Source organism: Stegostoma tigrinum, chromosome 31 (genome assembly GCF_030684315.1).
Source record: "Stegostoma tigrinum isolate sSteTig4 chromosome 31, sSteTig4.hap1, whole genome shotgun sequence".
Classification (NCBI taxonomy): domain Eukaryota; kingdom Metazoa; phylum Chordata; class Chondrichthyes; order Orectolobiformes; family Stegostomatidae; genus Stegostoma; species Stegostoma tigrinum.
This window is the reverse complement of record NC_081384.1, coordinates 30,657,866-30,676,216: the sequence shown is the minus strand read 5'-3', so window position 1 is coordinate 30,676,216 and position 18,351 is coordinate 30,657,866. Positions and strand designations below refer to the sequence as shown.

At 41.8% G+C, this 18,351-nt stretch overlaps 1 protein-coding gene across 1 annotated transcript in view; it reads right to left on the bottom strand.

The window, feature by feature from the left end:
* Positions 1-501: 501 nt before the first annotated feature.
* Positions 502-18,351, bottom strand: part of fam171a2a (family with sequence similarity 171 member A2a) — a 289,534-nt gene continuing 271,684 nt past the window's right edge. The window contains exons 7-8 of the mRNA XM_059638668.1: positions 11,303-11,426; positions 502-5,963 (exon numbers count right to left, since the gene is read on the bottom strand). Coding sequence (XP_059494651.1) covers positions 4,400-5,963; positions 11,303-11,426 — 1,688 coding nt within the window. The 3' untranslated portion in view covers positions 502-4,399. The remainder of the gene's footprint in view (positions 5,964-11,302; positions 11,427-18,351) is intronic.

Genomic DNA, 18,351 nt, shown 5'->3' with positions numbered 1-18,351 from the left:
TTGGATAACAGAAAGACATTAAAGATTCAATGTTCATTGCTGTGAAATCTGCAAGAAGCACACTGCAATTATTGGTTTAGGAACAGCAGGAAAGCACCTTTATTTGCTTTGCAGTTGTCATAGTCACCTGACCAGAGGAATCTGAAATATAAAGTGGTCTCTTTGCTCCTAATATCCCTCACCTTAAAGTAAGACCTTATTTTGAGAATAAGGAGAATGGGTACAGTGGTGGGAGGTAGAATTGTTAATTGCCCACTGAAAACTACTGCATCTTGACTTGGGCCTCTGAAATAGTTTTTTTCTCTGCTGGTACAGGCTGACTAATTCAGTGAAAATCAGTAACCACAGCTTTTGGGAGCTGCACTCCTTAGATCTGTTTGGAGTTGGGGAGGGTTTGGCCATAAGAAATGTTAGTATTGTGTCGATTCATAAACATAATTTTGCAGGCAGTACATTTTAACACCAGTTCAATAAGTTGTTCAACAATGAAGAGAAGCTGGATTCATTTCTCAAACATTTTTAATAAGCTTTGTATTAACAACTTTAGGAACAAGCAAAAAAGATTGCACAGAATTTTGACCATGTTTTCTTTTGAAAAGAGCAAATCGGATACCAAGCACACACCTCTGTTTAAGACCACCTTGTTTAAAAAAACCGTGGCCAACAGTTAAACAAAAGACACCAAGTCACTAGCACTAATAATCAGTTTAAAAGGTAGCCATACGTACAATACGTTCAGCAAAAACAGTCCAGGTCATTCATCTTACCTCAATTGTGGCACAGCATTGGAAACAATTCAATGACATGAACTTTGCAAAAGGAGATGTAAAATGATGGCACAAGACAACTGCTTATGAGGTCTAAAAAAAAGCAACAGGTCCACAATAACAATCCCAATAACCCTTAAAGTAGCACTTATTTTGAGCCTAAAATTACATAGCTTCATATGTGCATCAACAGGAAAGATTGCCCCCTCACTTTTAACATGCTTTTTAAACAGAATAAAATAAAACATTCCTTAATATACTTTTGATCTACTCTAGTTTTTAAGATGATCATGTTGTGCTAGACTCACCATGTGGATACACAGGTTTGAGATAGGGTTATAAAACTAACTGGCTGATTCCATGTGCCATGCTCCCGTTGATTAGATCTTTGACTCGAAGAGGGTCAATTTATTACTGATCATTCATTGTTTGTTGCTGAGCACATCACAAATTGAAGCGATTGCAAATAGTGAAAAGACATTTTCTGATTGTTTGTAATGTCAACAGAAGAGGTGAATCTGCTGTAGGTTAGCCTCCAACTGGAAACCTATTTCCGTATGAATTAAGAAGCAGGTTGCTCTCATTCTACATCAAACCCAATTTTTAATTGTTTTAAGCTCCATTTAAATTTCCTTGATAATTCTAGACAAGTAATCAGTGTGGGTCCTGGATGCTTTCTGAATACCTGAATTCAACATTTAAATTCCAGCCTTCAGCTTTTTATATTTTTGTCAATGCAAGGACACATACTGCTTACTTTGGATTATTCAATTACTCAAGAGCCTGCTGGAACCGATTATGGTATGGCTGTATGTCTATTCTTGGCCAACAATTCAGTGTGCACTTAGGAATGTTCATTTCAAAAGAAAGATATAAAAGCTTTGCATATGAATTGGTAAAGTGGTAATATTCTCATTTGTCCAATACAGTGATGATACTCTTTTTAAACTAGATACCATAAAGTGATTAATTCCATTTCAGATGCCATGCAATATCTGATAGTTCTATACCTCCTTGAACCTAGCAATATCAAAGATGAGAACTGGAATATCACACCCGTCTTCTTGCACGACCATCTTCATACTTGGACAAGTATAGCATGGTGAGATAAAGTAATCCCTGTATTTAGTCTCAACAATGAGGCTAAACTCCAAATAATTTCCATCCAATCATCTTAGGACCTTGCATGGGGATTTGACCCCAATAACAACGGGTCTTGTACAATGACGCAGCAACTTTCAATTTGCAGGTAAATATTTCCAGGGCTCCTTTCAATTGGTAGCTAAGGAAGCCTTTCATGCCACTCAACTAGACTGGGGTTTGAACCTAAGTGTAAGTCTATCAGGTGAAAAGGCAATGAATACTTATATACTGTATTGTCACACTTTTTCATGTACAAAACGTGTCAAATACAATCTCTGCAACTTTGTTTTAAATTTGCTTCTGAGATTTGGTCATTATTGGCTAGGTCAGCATTTATTTTCCCATCCCTAATTGCCCTGAAAAAGATGTCTTCTCAATCAGCTGCATTCCTTAGAAACATAGGGACTTTACACCATTGTTAGGAAAGGAATTTCTGGATTTTGACCCAGCAACACTGAAAGACCAGTGCAATTCAGGGTGGTGTGTAACTTGGAGGAAAACTAACAGATCATACTGTTCTGATGTATTTGCTACATTTGTCGTTCGAGATGGGAGAGGTCACAGGTTTAGATGGTACTGCTGAAGGAGCTATGCAGTGGATCTTGTCATAGCTGTGTGTGCTGTGTTTCTGTACTGAAGGAGTGAATGTTGAAGGTGGTGGATGGAGTCCTGGACAGTATTGGACATTTTTACTGGTTTTTGAAGCTGCAGTTATCCAACTCTGTCCTGTTTATTTGTATCTGTAAGGTCTCATGAGTGAATAATCATTGGAGGTCCCAAATTAAATGCTTTTTTACATATATATCAATAAGGTATAGTGTTTGTGTTGTTCAATGAACTGCACGGAATTAACTGTAATAGAACTATCTTAACATTCATTTCATTTTGATTTTATTTCAACAAATTAATTTTTTAATGAAGATATTTATTTAACATAGATTGACAAGATATTGAATGAGGAAACCTTTTATCTCACATTGGGGCATTGCTGTGCCTGGTCATCTTTGCAGTCCTTGACTATGGTTGTGAATTGGAGTGAGGGAGCAGTGGCTTGGGCTAAACTTATGATTCCCTGGTGGAGGGGCCTTATCCCAGTTGGACTTAGGACATTGCCGCTGGTAGTTAACAGTTATTAATCTCGTCTCGACAGCTCGATAAAATGGCAGGTACAAGCCCGTTGTCCTCACGAGACATGGCCCCACCGCCAGCATTCAGAGCTGCCTCTCTTTAGGCCCACTGAACATTGACGTCCCCTTGCTACTGCAAACTGTTTTCATGTGAGTAAGATTACTTCCTAATCTTTAGGCAGAAGATTTGAAAATGCAGCCCACTGTTCAAATAAGTAAGTTAGGCCTTCTTACACTTTACACAATGAAATACATACCCTTGGTAACAAGTGCATGGATAATGTGCTCAATGGGTACTTTGATTCTGAAGCAATCTAAAGGAGTCATTATGTATATTAGATGATTTACACAAGAAATCACACTAATCCATCATTCAAGTGCCAGGTAATTTCTACAGGCAGCAGGCTACTCGTCATTTCTCTCACATATATTAATTCATCATGACGTAACCAATACATTTAAATATAAAACAGCAATTGAGTTAACTGTACCTGTGACTATTTCTCTTACCTGGCAGGTTGGCTGCAAGCTAACAAAAATCGCCGTGGTAACTTGTAACCGGGCTACAGCTTTTTTTTAGAAAAACTGTTTCTGCACATATTGAATGTCACATTTATAAAATATGTATAAATTCCAACTTCCTAATTTTAGGCTCTTTGTCATAGCCTGTCATCTTACATTAGCTCAAGTGTTTCTTTCCCTCCTTTCTGCACAACTTAGACATAAAGAAGGCACTTGGAGAGTACTGGACCAGGTCTATATGGTCTGCTACTGGGATTGGTTTCAGGTCAAGTTAGGGAAAGTATAATACATAAGGAAAAAGAAACAAAGTACCTTCCAAAAAAAAAACTCCTATTCAAAAAAGTTGTGACATGTAAAACTACTGCTCCTCAAGCAAGAAAATGCTTCATTTGGTAGGGTTGTTCCAATTAAAGTAACAAAAGGACCTAACCTTTATATAGTGTCTTCATCTTCCTCAGGAAAAACAGTTACTGAGTTTATTGTGTGGGCTGATACCACACTGGCATTTTCTCTTTACAAAAACTCAGTATTAAAAGACAACATTAACGCATGTTCCAACTGCCCTTACAGAAGACTTGCAGTTTTGTCACTGGAGATTGTTTTCTCTTGCTCTCTCAAAAATTTCTTCAACTTTGTAAAAACAAAAGCACAAATTCTAGGAGAAGTAGATTGTTGCTTTCGACTGTTCCTTGGTCTAGATTCCCTCTTGAGGCCACCGGAGATTGTTGCTTCAGACTTGGTCAGTTCATTTGTTTGTGCTCAAATTTTCTGTTGGGTTGCTGATGCATTTTCAGACGCTTGAGGATTTTATTCAAGGTCTTGGCAAAGTAGGTCCACAGTTCACTTCAAGTTAAAAACCATCAAAGGTCTCTCCTCCCTTTTTTGCCAAGGACTCTTTTTATTCTCACCTTGGTCATCTGCCCCTTCAGAGTGGTCTTGCATTTCTTCCTCTGGGCTAGTGGTCGAATCCCTGTGAATCTCGCTAGTACTGCTCCTCATGCTGTTACCTCTGCTGCGATCCTGCCGATGAAGTGGTTCCCTGTGTTCAGAAGTCTCTTCAAGCAAAGGGGTGAGGGAGTTGTCCTCTGGAGAACAGACAGCCGTTCTGCTTTCGCTGCTGCTCTGCTCGGTATCATCCATGTAAGTCAGCTTACCATAGGCCATGCTTCCAGGAGCTGGCCGCTCGCGATCTTCCTTCGCTTTTTTGCCGGGCTTGGTCTCGTTCACGTCGACGCCAGAGTCTAAGCTGGCATCATTACTTCCGATCCTTTCTCCTGTCTGTAAATCAATGTAAGAGTGCCGGACATGAGCGTTGGATCGCCCATCCAAAGAGACGAACCAGGCTCTGGGATGTTGAGGCTTTACCCCCAACTCCAGGAACTTCTTTTCAGTGAGTGCTTGCAGTTCTCCATTCATCTGCGCCATTGCTGACTCATTCAGTAATACGGCCATTGGGCCACTCATGGAAGAGGAGTGAGGGCCCCATCCTTTGCCTTCTCCGTCATCAGATGGGGGGGTCGGTTGTTGCACTTGCTGATTCTGATACTGTTGAGGGCCGTGCTGGTGGGACATGGACCCTCCCACTTGAGCCCCTTTCATCTCTAACTGTTCTGATGCTACAGCTGCGGACTGATCCATGCAAGGATAATCGGAAGTTAATCCCATATAATGGGCAGGTATGACTAAAGTAGGCATTACGTTTCTGTACATGTTGTCCTTCATGTGATCAATAGAACCGCAGAAGATGAGTTGGCCTGGCTGGGACAGTGTTGTGGGCCTAGCCAAGTGATCCACAGACTGGGACATCATGTACTCTGAGGGTTTATTATCCATTTTGTGGCCAATGAGGGATTCAAAAGGTGGTGGTAATGGTGGAGGTGAGGGTGGATCATTTGCACAAAGTTTGCTTTCAGCCAAAATGCGTCGCGTGTGACCTTCTCTGCCTTTTTCATCCATCGGTTGTTGGGCAACCATTGAGCTATAGCTTCGTCTGTAGTCGTCCATTAAAGGGGGTTCCAACTCTCCAGAAGCATCCATGGACCTTGCAACTTTTAATGGAAAGCTCTCTACTGTCCTGTGGTAGTCGTCTTTGGAATTTCCTCGATGGGCCAAAGTGTCAGTGGATGCCTTGCTGATGTGCCTCATCTTTTGGCTGGAGTCCCTGTATGGAAGCTGCTTGAAGAACTCCTCTCGGGAATTCTCAAACTCTCGCGATGTACTGAAGGCAGATTTCAGGATGGGTGTGTGGACATCCATATCCCCATTTGAGGACACTGATTCCAAGTGGCTGGTGCTGATCAAATTAATGTGAGACATGGAGGTGGCTTGGTCCTTCTTGGAGCTGTCTAAAGTGGAAGCAATCTGTAATTTTCTGTGCTGTTGGCGTGGTTTTAGACATCTTCTCCTGTTGAATAAAAATTCCATTAATAAATCTACTACAGGCTTAAAAATCATCACATCTACATTAAAATGACAGGACATGATAAGTACTTTCAGATATACTGCAGGCACAGGCTGCATTTCAAATACAGCAATTTAAAACACAAGACCACATTACTGAAAATTTTACAGTGATAGACTTGTAACACAGATGTTGGATTCCACAAAATGAGATGGCATTGTAACTGATAATTCCATGTAAAACTTAATTTTGTTTAAATATGTGAATATTTAAAATATAACGTGTTTGAAAATTTCAAAATATACCTATATCTTCTGAGGAATTGAAAGGAAGGGTTACTGGACTTAGAAATGTTAACCCTATTTTCTCTCCACAGAATATGCTAGACCCGTTGAGTTTCTCCAGCAATTTCTGTTTTTGTTTGTTTCAAATCTCCAGCGTCCACTGTTGTTTTATTGCATCTTAAGTGACTGCATGATTTCAATTACAATTTTAAAAGTTCCATTTTCTAAAAAAAAATTTAGGAGACACTACTGAAAATAGAAGTGGAAAAGCTGTAAGCAATGTGGATTCACAAAATAGTATCGGAGATAATGGGAACTGCAGATGCTGGAGAATTCCAAGATAATAAAATGTGAGGCTGGATGAACACAGCAGGCCAAGCAGCATCTCAGGAGCACAAAAGCTGACGTTTCGGGCCTGGACCCTTCATCAGAGAGGGGGATGGGGAGAGGGAACTGGAATAAATAGGGAGAGAGGGGGAGGCGGACCGAAGATGGAGAGTAAAGAAGATAGGTGGAGAGAGTATAGGTGGGGAGGTAGGGAGGGGATAGGTCAGTCCAGGGAAGACGGACAGGTCAAGGAGGTGGGATGAGGTTAGTAGGTAGATGGGGGTGCGGCTTGGGGTGGGAGGAAGGGATGGGTGAGAGGAAGAACCGGTTAGGGAGGCAGAGACAGGTTGGACTGGTTTTGGGATGCAGTGGGTGGGGGGGAAGAGCTGGGCTGGTTGTGTGGTGCAGTGGCGGGAGGGGACGAACTGGGCTGGTTTAGGGATGCAGTAGGGGAAGGGGAGATTTTGAAACTGGTGAAGTCCACATTGATACCATTAGGCTGCAGGGTTCTTGGACCTCTCAGTCTCCATCTCAGGCAACCAGCTTGTAACTGATGTCCATTTCAAGCCCACCGACTCCCACAGCTACCTAGAATACACCTCCTCCCACCCACCCTCCTGCAAAAATTCCAACCCCTATTCCCAATTCCTCCGCCTCCGCCGCATCTGCTCCCACGATAAGACATTCCACTCCTGCACATCCCAGATGTCCAAGTTCTTTAAGGACCGCAACTTTCCCCCCACAGTGATCGAGAACGCCCTTGACCGCGTCTCCCGCATTTCCCGCAACACATCCCTCACACCCCGCCCCCGCCACAACCGCCCGAAGAGGATCCCCCTCGTTCTCACACACCGCCCTACCAACCTCTGGATACAACGCATCATTCTCCGACACTTTCGCCATTTACAATCCGACCCCACCACCCAAGACATTTTTCCATCCCCACCCCTGTCTGCTTTCCGGAGAGACCACTCTCTCCGTGACTCCCTTGTTCGCTCCACACTGCCCTCCAACCCCACCACACCCGGCATCTTCCCCTGCAACCGCAGGAAATTCTACACTTGCCCCCACACCTCCCTCACCCCTATCCCAGGCCCCAAGATGACATTCCACATTAAGCAGAGGTTCACCTGCACATCTGCCAATGTGGTATACTGCATCCACTGTACCCGGTGCGGCTTCCTCTACATTGGGGAAACCAAGCGGAGGCTTGGAGACCGCTTTGCAGAACACCTCCGCTCAGTTCGCAACAAACAACTGCACCTCCCAGTCGCAAACCATTTCCACTCCCCCTCCCATTCTTTAGATGACATGTCCATCATGGGCCTCCTGCACTGCCACAATGATGCCACCCGAAGGTTGCAGGAACAGCAACTCATATTCCGCCTGGGAACCCTGCAGCCTAATGGTATCAATGTGGACTTCACCAGTTTCAAAATCTCCCCTTCCCCTACTGCATCCCTAAACCAGCCCAGTTCGTCCCCTCCCCCCCCACTGCACCACACAACCAGCCCAGCTCTTCCCCCCCACCCACTGCATCCCAAAACCAGTCCAACCTGTCTCTGCCTCCCTAACCGGTTCTTCCTCTCACCCATCCCTTCCTCCCACCCCAAGCCGCACCCTCATTTACCTACTAACCTCATCCCACCTCCTTGACCTGTCCGTCTTCCCTGGACTGACCTATCCCCTCCCTACCTCCCCACCTATACTCTCTCCACCTGTCTTCTTTACTCTCCATCTTCGGTCCGCCTCCCCCTCTTTCCCTATTTATTCCAGTTCTCTCTCCCCATCTCCCTCTCTGATGAAGGGTCTAGGCCCGAAATGTCAGTTTTTGTGCTCCTGAGATGCTGCTTGGCCTGCTGTGTTCATCCAGCCTCACATTTTATTATCTTGGATTCACAAAATCACTGTTTTGAGAGTGCATTTATTGTTCAATCCCTTATGCTGTAGTGAGCACTGGTTTCCAGCAGATGGGGCCTCAGCTACCAGCATAGAGAACCACGTTCTGAACCCAATGCCTGCAATCCTCAGAGCATTCTCTGTTTTTGATGTGCTGTGTCTGAACTTAATAAAAACAAGGCAGTTTTGAACGACTTTAGTAGGAGGACATGTAATCGACTTGAAATACCTATTTACATGCCACGTATTTCAGAGTTTGGGTACTGAAAGGAAAAATGCTTTAGTTGTACATACATTCTTTAAAAAGAGGGGTCAGAGTGGAACAATATGTTGGGCTTTTAGCACTGAGATAATGGCCTTTTCAAGCAAATGGGGAGAAGTCCAAGATGGAAGTTCCCTTTCTCAAATCTTTGAAACATTAAAATAAAACAGTAGCTAAGTTTCGTAGGGGTAATCCCTCCATTGGCAGGACTATGGCTGCAGCTGAGTTCAGGCAGACAGGGAGGGTCTTGAAGCCTTGCCTCTGGCAGGAGCTAGTGAGAACTGTGAATTGATGTCTCCTCCTTCTTCCATATTCACCCTCAATGGAGCCTAGAAATCCAGCCCAAATCGCTTTGAAAAAGGCGATTGACAGGTAAATAATGCCCAGGAAATGTAAGTTTTATAGATCCATAACATTTATGATCATTGTAAAATTTTACACTGAGAAATTCAAAATGATGTATGAATGGTGCTCAAGGGTTAAAGAAAGTTCCGAAAGTAAGATCTGAATTAAGTCATGAGAGCCTCGTGTGCCATTTTAATTTCTTCAATTTCAATGGCCCATTCCTTTTCCTCCATAATTTTACTCAAGTAACTGTCTACTTTTAAACAAATCAATTAATTCTGTATCTTAAAAGCTTCTAGGGTGCACTTTGTATTTCTCTGGGTGAAAAAATTCATTGTGATTGCTTTAAACTGATTTTAAAATCTGTCTCCTTGTTGTGGATTCCCTATTTATCCTGGTGATTTGCTTCATTATCTGAAACCATTAATCAACTTATCCTGCCAGCTTCTTTGTCTCCTGGGAGAGAACAATCAAGGGGCTAATTCCTAAGATTTTTATTCTGGGCTGATGGTTTCGTTAAATTTCATCGGGGATTTTCTCTCCTAGGCCTAGCAAAATGGGGAGGATGAGGGCTGGAGAGCCTTTTCCTTCTGTTATTAACTGGAACTTGATTGCCAGAACTGAGGTGGGCCTTTTAAACACAGACTCTCTTGGCACTCTCTCAGAGATAGTAAGAATAGCTGATTTCTGAAGAGTTTCCTGCTCCTCTGATGCTGCCTGGCCTGCTGTGTTCATCCAGCTCCTCACTGTGTTATCTCTTGGCACTCTGCAGCCCTGTTACTTCCTGTGAACACTGTTCAGGGTCGGGTTTGCCCAAATGTAGCTGTCACCCATTCCCTAGCATGGTGAAAGCACATCCAGGTGGGCCAATTTTCCTGAGGTGGGCAAACGGAATTGGGAAATTTCCCAACTTTGCTTTGGGGATGAAAGTCTAGCCCAAGGAAATGGGCTGGAATTATATTAGAGGATTCTCAGACAGTTGAAGGACTGGGTGTTAGACAGTGGTGCTATAAATCTGAGAAATCCAGCTTCATTCTATCCCGTAATTTAAAATATATATTGACCATAATTTGTCTGCCAACTTAATTTATACTGATAACAAAGTGTGAAGCTGGATGAACACAGCAGGCCAAGCAGCATCTCAGGAGCACAAAATCTGACGTTTTGGGCCTAGACCCTTCATCAGAGAGGTCTCTGATGAAGGGTCTAGGCCCGAAACGTCAGCTTTTGTGCTCCTGAGATGCTGCTTGGGCTGCTGTGCTCATCCAGCTTCACACACTGTTATCTTGGATTCTCCAGCATCTGCAGTTCCCGTTATTTCTGATTTAATTTATACCTATTTTAATTTGGATAAAAAAAATTCGGTCAGAAGAAATTTCTCCTAATCTCTGTTTTAAATATGCAACCCCTTATTCTGAGGCTATATTTTCTGATTCTAGAATCTCCCACAATGGGAGATTTCTGCATCAACCCTACAAACTACCCTAAGCATTGTAAGGTTGCCTCTCATTCTTCTACAGTCCAATGAGTAAAGGTCCACAATTTACTCAACCTCTCCTCATATTGAACCATCTCTGGACTGTCTCCAATGTCAGTATATATATTCTTCAGATAAGGAGCCCAAAACTGCTTACAGTATTTCAGCTAGTTCCTTAATTAGTTTTAGCAAAACCACCTATTTTTTGCAGTCTGCTCCCTTTGAAATAAAGGCTATCGTTCCATTTGCTTCTCCTATTTCCTCATTGTATTTAAATAAATAGTTTGCAAATCATCACAGGGTTGCAGCGTAGTTTCTTGTGAAAAGTAATAGTTAATTTGATAAGTGACAATTAATGGAATCCCTACATTGTGGAAACAGGCCATTTAGCCCATCAGGTCCACGCCGATTCCCCACCCTATCCCTCTAACCCCACATTTCCCATGGCCAATCTACCTACCCTGCACAACTTTGAATTGAGACTGTGGGAGGAAACCCATATAGATACGGGGACAATGTGCAAACTCCTCTCAGACAGTCGTCTGAAGCTAGAATTGAACCCAGGTCCCTAGTACTGCAAGGCAGCAGAGCTAACCACTTAGCCACTGTGCCACCCTAACTTGCTCTACCCTCAGTCAGTTAGCTGAATCCTGTCCTTCAATTGGGGAATAACGCGGATGCAGGGATAAAAGGGAGAAGAAAACTATTAAACAGACAGCGAAGGGAACAAAAAAAAACACAGGTTTACCTGCAGTAATAGAGCAGCAAGCACAGAAGAACCAGAACTAACAGAGCCATGGCTCCAAGAATGGTGAGCAGAAATATGGTGTGGTAGGTTGTGATATCTCCAAATCTTGAGGGGTTTACTGCAGCTGGAAACAAACAGTAAAATTTGCAGTTACACGGTAATAACTTCAAAATAAAGGTAGTATAACCAAAGACGACACAAATTATTCAATTCCAACTTTTGAAAATAATCTTTGTGCCCTTGTTTATTATTAATGCGGGAAGGTGAACATCAGAGTTTTATGTTAGCACACAAGGACTATCTGGGAATATAAACATTGTTTTAGACGGAAGAATCCCATCAAATTAGACCATGTCAAGTTCATCCACTGATTCATTAATCTAATGCAGCCAATATCCCTTCATTCTTTCTTTATCCAGAAAGAAAATCACGTCTTGAACCCATCTGTACCGCCTACTTATGTCATCCTCTAATATCCTTTGGGTGGAAAATTCCTGTTGATTTTACATCTCCCTTCTAATTTCCTCATCATTACCATTTATGCTTCACCAGTTAACCAAAAGCTAATAGTATTAATCTAAGGGTTGTGAGGATGGGGGAAGATTAGTAAAACTGCACTGCATCTAGAAATAGTTTTATATCCCTTGTTTATTTTTTTACAGATAGCTCTAGCCTGCCTGAAGTATTTGCACTTTACTACACTGTGGAACATTAATCATGAGGTTATGTAGGATATATACAGTATAGTAGACGCCTTAGCTTGCCAAGAAACTATTTATAGAAAGTAATTCTACCATATGTATCATATTTTTCCCACTAAATGCACAGTGTACTGCCATAATGAAGACTTCAATGTTGTCAAGTCTGGAACTCTTCTATTTAACTTCCTTCAACTGAAACATTTTTTGAAAACCTGAGTTGACAAAATAAACATAGTGCCAGCCGTACACTGAGTCCTGGAGTGAGGGTGTGTGTTGTGAAGTGAAGGTGGGGGGTGGTGACAGTACCGGAAGTGGTAACAGTCCTGGGCGAGTAATCCATGGGCATCACAGCAGCTGACTGGATTTAAATCCAAAGTGTAAAAGCTGGTTTGAAAGCTAGCTTCAGTCATGGTGAACATGAAACCCTCATTAGTTTGAGGAAATTAGCCATCATTACTGGGTCTGGCTTATATTTGATTTCAGACTCTCAGCAATATGGTTGACTTTTAACTGCCTTCTGAAAGGCCTCTGGCAAACCACTTAGTTGAGGGGCAAAGATGGCAATAAATGCTGGCATTACTAGTGACACCCACATCCCACGAAGGAATTAAGAAAACAAACCCAGTCAAATTGTCCACGGTAGGTGATTCTCTGCTCTAAGCATAGTGTTCGCATCTTCATTATCATTCTCAAAAAAAGAAACATTCCTCCAAATCAAAGCAACACCTAAAGCCAGATCCTGCCAAGGTTTTACACAGCTTATGACCTGCATTTTGCAACAACGGAATCATATTTATTTCTGCAGCTGTGTGGTTCACGCAAGCCAACTGTGGAAGAGGGATTTCAACAGGAATCTGGGGCAAAACCCAAGCCTCTCAGCCTGTGTGAGTGACTAATAATATGTCAGAAACATTTAAACAGTATCTGTAAAAGCTGCTGAGAATGTGATATTGTAATCCCACTTGAGAGACTGTATAGATAATCCTGTCCAGGCATTTATTCAGAACAGAATTATTATTATTTGCAAGAATTGTATTTTCCAAGGCCGCCTTTATATTGAATCTTGGCTGATTCCCCTGTTCCTGATGCCAAGGCACTGAGGTCAATTAGACCATGTCAAGTTCATCCACTGATTCATTCATCTAATGCAGCCATCCCAGTAATATATTTGCAGTTTACTCAACATTGACAATTGTGCAAGGAATGAGAAACATAATTTACATGGAGAGATGAGGTTTCTCGCTCTCTCTCTCTTTCTCTACAACCGTTGCCTGGCAAACTCCAGATTTTGATGATCAAATCATGACCTTCCTAAGTTTTTTTTTCGTCCCAAACCTGCTTACAAATCATTTATTGTTTTAAAAATTAGGAATCACCCATTTCGAATGCTGATCAGAGGAATTTTATTATCAGGCAGTCTCTGGCACTCTATTCCTGACCAATTATAGGAAACAGAGTCTTTGAATATTTTCAAGACAGAGGCAGATTGATTATTGATCAACAAGGGCTGGTTGTTTAAGGGCAAGCAGGAATGTGAATTAATCAGATCGGGCACAATCTTATTGAATGGTGGAGTAGGGTCGAGTGACCTACTCCCATTCCTCTGAGCTGCCTACTGTTCCTGATTTGTATGTTTGTAAAATTGTTCTCCTTAGGGCATAGCAAGTTACAGAGAGATATAATATGAGTGGCCAAAATTTATTTTCTCTTTAAAGAAATTATAGAAATTAACTAGGAGAGGTGGATAGTAGGCTCACAAAAGGAAGAGGACTGTAGATGTCCCAAGATAGATGATATGGCAGCATTACAGAGCAGCTGTTTGGGTAATGATATCCTGAGTGGGCCATGAAGGGACAGAGTGCAAATGCTGAAAAATACTAAGTAGGGTCAATGGAGGATAAAAATCACAAATTTAATGGCGTTTCACTTGAGTGCACATAGTATTCAGAACAAAGTAAATGAGTTGCAAAAAAACAGGAGTTGCTTGAATAGCTCAGCAAGTCTGACAGCATCTGTGAAGAGAAAATCAGAGTTAATGTTTAGGGTCTGGTGATCCTTCCTCAGAACTACAGCATTCATAGTTCTTTTCGCTTTTATAAAGTAAATGAGTTAATGGATAATGAGCTTATAGCCATTACTACAACATTGCTACAAAGTGATCAATGCTGGTAACTAAATATTCAGAGATATGTGATTTTTCTGAAGGACAGGCAGGAAAGAAAGAGTAGTGTAGTAGCATTGGTGGTACAGGATGGAATAAGTACAATACCAAGAAATGATCATGAAAGAAATGATGCAGAATCTATATGGCTGGAGGTAAGAAATAAAGAGAAAGAAGGTATTGGCGTAGGAGTTTTCCAAAGATCCCCTGACAGCAGCTATACAGTAGGACAGAGAATAAATCAAGGGATAGTACATTAATTATTGGTGACTTTAATCTTAATGTAGATTGGCAGGGAAAGCCATGAGAGAGAATTCATAGTACATAATTGGGACAGTTTCCTAGAACGATATGCTGTGAAGTCAACCAGGAATCATTTGGATCTGGTGATGTGTAATGAGGCCTTAGGAAACAGCAACCATAATTTAACATTCAGTTTGAGAGGGAGGAACTTGATTAAGAAACAATTGTGCCAAGTTTTAACAGGTACATTAGTGGAGTGTGACAGGGCTCAGTACTGGGCCAAATTTGCAAAGATATTAATGACTTGGATGAGGAAAGTGTTTTTTAAATTCATTCACGGGATGAGGGCGTTGCTGACCAGGCAGCATTTATTGCCCATCCCTAAATTGCCCAGAGGGCAGTTAAGAGTCAGTCACATTGCTGTGGGTCTGGAGTCACACGTAGGCCAGACCAGGTAAGGAAGGCAGCTTCCTTCCCTAAATGAAATTTTTGAACCAGATGGGTTTTTCCAACAATTGACAATGGGTTCACAGTCATCATTAGATTCCTAATTCCAGATATTTATTGAATTCAAATTGCACCATCTGCCATAAAGGGTCCCCAGAATGTTATCTGGGTCTCTGGATTAACAATCCGGTGATAATACCGCTAGGCCATCGCCTCCCCTAAGTGAATGTATTTATAGCCAAGTTTGCAGATGACACAAAAAATAGGTGGGAAGGCAAGTGCTAATGATGACACAAAGAATCAGCAAAGTTAAGCAAATGGGAACAAAAAACAGATGGAATATAATGTGGGAAATTGTGGGGATATTTACTTTTGCAGGAAAAACAGTGAAAGTGAATATTATTTAAATGCAGAAAGCTACCGAACACAGGGATTTGGGAATCCTCATGCATAAAAGGTTATCATTCAAGTTCAGTGGGTAATGTGCAAGGCTAGTAGAATTTCGGTCATTATTTCAAAGAAAATGAAGTATAAAAGTAGGGAGATTTTGCTGAAAATATACAACTGACTAGTTAGACCACAGCTAGAATACTGTGAACACTTTTGGGCCCCTTACTAAGGAAAGATACATTGGAGGTAGTCCAGGGAAGATTCCATAGACTCATACCAGATTTGGAGGGACTGTCTTATAAGGAGAGGTTGAGTAAGTTGGGCCTGTACTGCTGGGGTTTAGAAGAATGAAAGGTCACCTTATTAAAAAGATACAAGGTTCTTATGGAAGTTGACGGGGTATACATAGAAATCTCAGAGTAAGTGGTCACACATTTAAAACATCTGAAGAGGGCTTTTTCTCTCCAAGGATTTCTTTATCACAGGGGGTGTCAACTTGGGTCATTAAGTATATTCAAGGTTGAGACAGACAGTTTTAATCAGTAAAGGAATCAAAGCAAGTGGCAGGAAAATGAAAATGGATTAGATTAGCTGTGATCTCATTAAATGGTTGACCAGACTCGATGGGCTGAATGGCCTACTTCTACTTCTATGCCTTCTGGTCAAATGTCGGTCAAATGTCTTTCAAAGTAAGTTAAGCCCTGGATCATGAATATCACTAACACTGTTTGTGAACTGCAACTCGGCTGGATTTTACCTTTGTTTTTTAACCCCCATCTCAATTCCACATGTAATTGTGAATTTAAAACCACAAAACAAAATCAAAAATACAATGCAGATCAAATGTGCAAACGTTTTGCATCTAGCAGCCCTGGTCATAAATCCTAAACCACTTCCCGAGTCTTCGCTGTCGCACCCACGCACCATCTGGGTTCACTCACTGTATTCCTGTGAAGCTTCTATAATTAGTTTGGTTAAAGGAATCGAAATGGGGCAATCCTCTCAGAGAACATACAATTGTCAGGCAAAGAGATTCTCATTTGGCTGCCATATTTGTGGCATTTGGCAGTCTGACTAATACCTTGAGTTTTAATTTAAAATATTAAAATTAATTAGGAAAGGGAAACAAAATGCTGATTGTTTCAGACGCTGGCATCATGACTGGCAATACTGTTTGCTTGCCTATACATCATAAAACAGAAAGATTGGCACTTATCTAATGCCCTTCAGGATCAGTTGACATTCTGAAAAGTTTTGCACCCAATGAAATATTGTCACTGTTGGCAATTTAGGAAACTCTGTGGTCTATTTGCACACAGCGAGCTCCCACAGACAACAATGAATTAATAACAAAAATAACCCTTTTTCATGTTGGCGGTTGGACTTTAGGAATAAATATTGTCCAGGATGATCTGCCGTTTTCAATTTAATTTCTCAGGTCCTTTAGCTTCAATAGGAAAACAGACAGGGGCTGTTTATCCATCTTGTCGGAATATTATCTGAAAGATAGCACACCCCAGTAGTGTGGCAAGCCCTCACTACTGTAATAGCTTTGAAATTCGTGGTCATGTGCCCTAATCTTTGTCTAGCTTCTCAAACAAGTGGAGGTTTTATGCTTTTATATACTTAATATTTTATGAACACAGTGTTTTCTGAAGGGAGAGTGACGTTGATTCCTTTGCATGATTGAGGTGGGTGACACTGCTTGTCAAAGCTTGCTAAGCTATTTTTAATACTGCATCTTTAAGGCAACTAAGAGAAAAAACACAGAACTACCAGGGACTGTTTCTCTCCCCCTATGGGCTGCTCAAGTTGATACTAATCTCAAAATAGCACAACCACAAGTGATAGGTAAACAAAACTCTTTGAGGGGTTGACTTTCAACAACTGTGGACATCGAGAGACAAGAGAGAAACCTGGCAGAAGTCCAGAAGTGAGTTCAACTGAAAAGCAGTGAAAGACAATTTTCTGATCAGGCATGTGGCCTCAGACTCGCATTACTGGAACGGGGCTGCCCATATTGAAGGAGCTGTCACTAAACTCCAACCATTGTCCTCCACCCTCAGTCCTTGTGAGACCATCCCACTCACCCACCCCGCCCCGCCTCTCTCTCTCTCTCTCTCTCTCTCTCTCTCTCACTCACTGAGCCTTCATTGATGCAGATTCTCTAATGTGTTTGGGGTGGATGGGAACCTTCCACAGTACCAGTGATGGTGATCCTCCCCCATGGTGCTGGATGTGAAGGTTTGAGAACCATGACGACAGGCAGTAGACTAACAGCAAGCATTAAATACCAAGGAGTACCACCTGTGGAGGGCTGTCAACTGACATGGATAGGAACCACCTCATGATCATTAACCTCAACTTATTATGTGCAAAGATCTGAGAAATAGCTCAGCGGGGAAAATGGCCCATTTCTGTGCTAAAGATGTCTTTTACTGCCTTCCAGTTGAATTCACTTCTGAACTCCTGCCAGTTGTCTCTCTGTCTCTCGATATCCCTCACAATTGTTGAGAGTAAATCTCCAAAGAGTTTTACCTATAACTTGTGGTTGTGATGTTTTGAGATTAGTATCAACTTGAACAGACCACTGGGGGACAGAAACACTCCCTGACAGTTGTGATTTGTTCCTCTTGATTGCTTTGAATGATGCAGAATAAGCAATAGCCTAGCAAGATTTTATGATTCTGCTCATCCCTGATTAAAATCCATACGACTTAAAGGACTTAAATGGGAGGAAATAGCCTAGTGGTATTATCACTGGACTGTTAATCCAGAGACCAGATAATGTTCCGGGGATCCGGGTTCGAATCCTGCCATGGCAGATGGCGGAATTTGAATTCAATAAAAATATCTGAAATTAAGAATCTAATGATGGCCATGAAACCACTGATATTAAAACTTAACTGGTTCACTAATGTCTTTTAGGGAAGGAAACTGCCATCCTTACCTGGTCTGGCCTACATGTGACTCCAGACCGTCAGCAATGTGGTTGACTCTAAACTGCCCTCTGGGCAATTAGAGATGGGCAATAAATGCTGCCTGGCCAGTGATGCCCTCATCCCGTTAATGAATAAAAATACTTGAGTATGATCGAGAAGATTTAC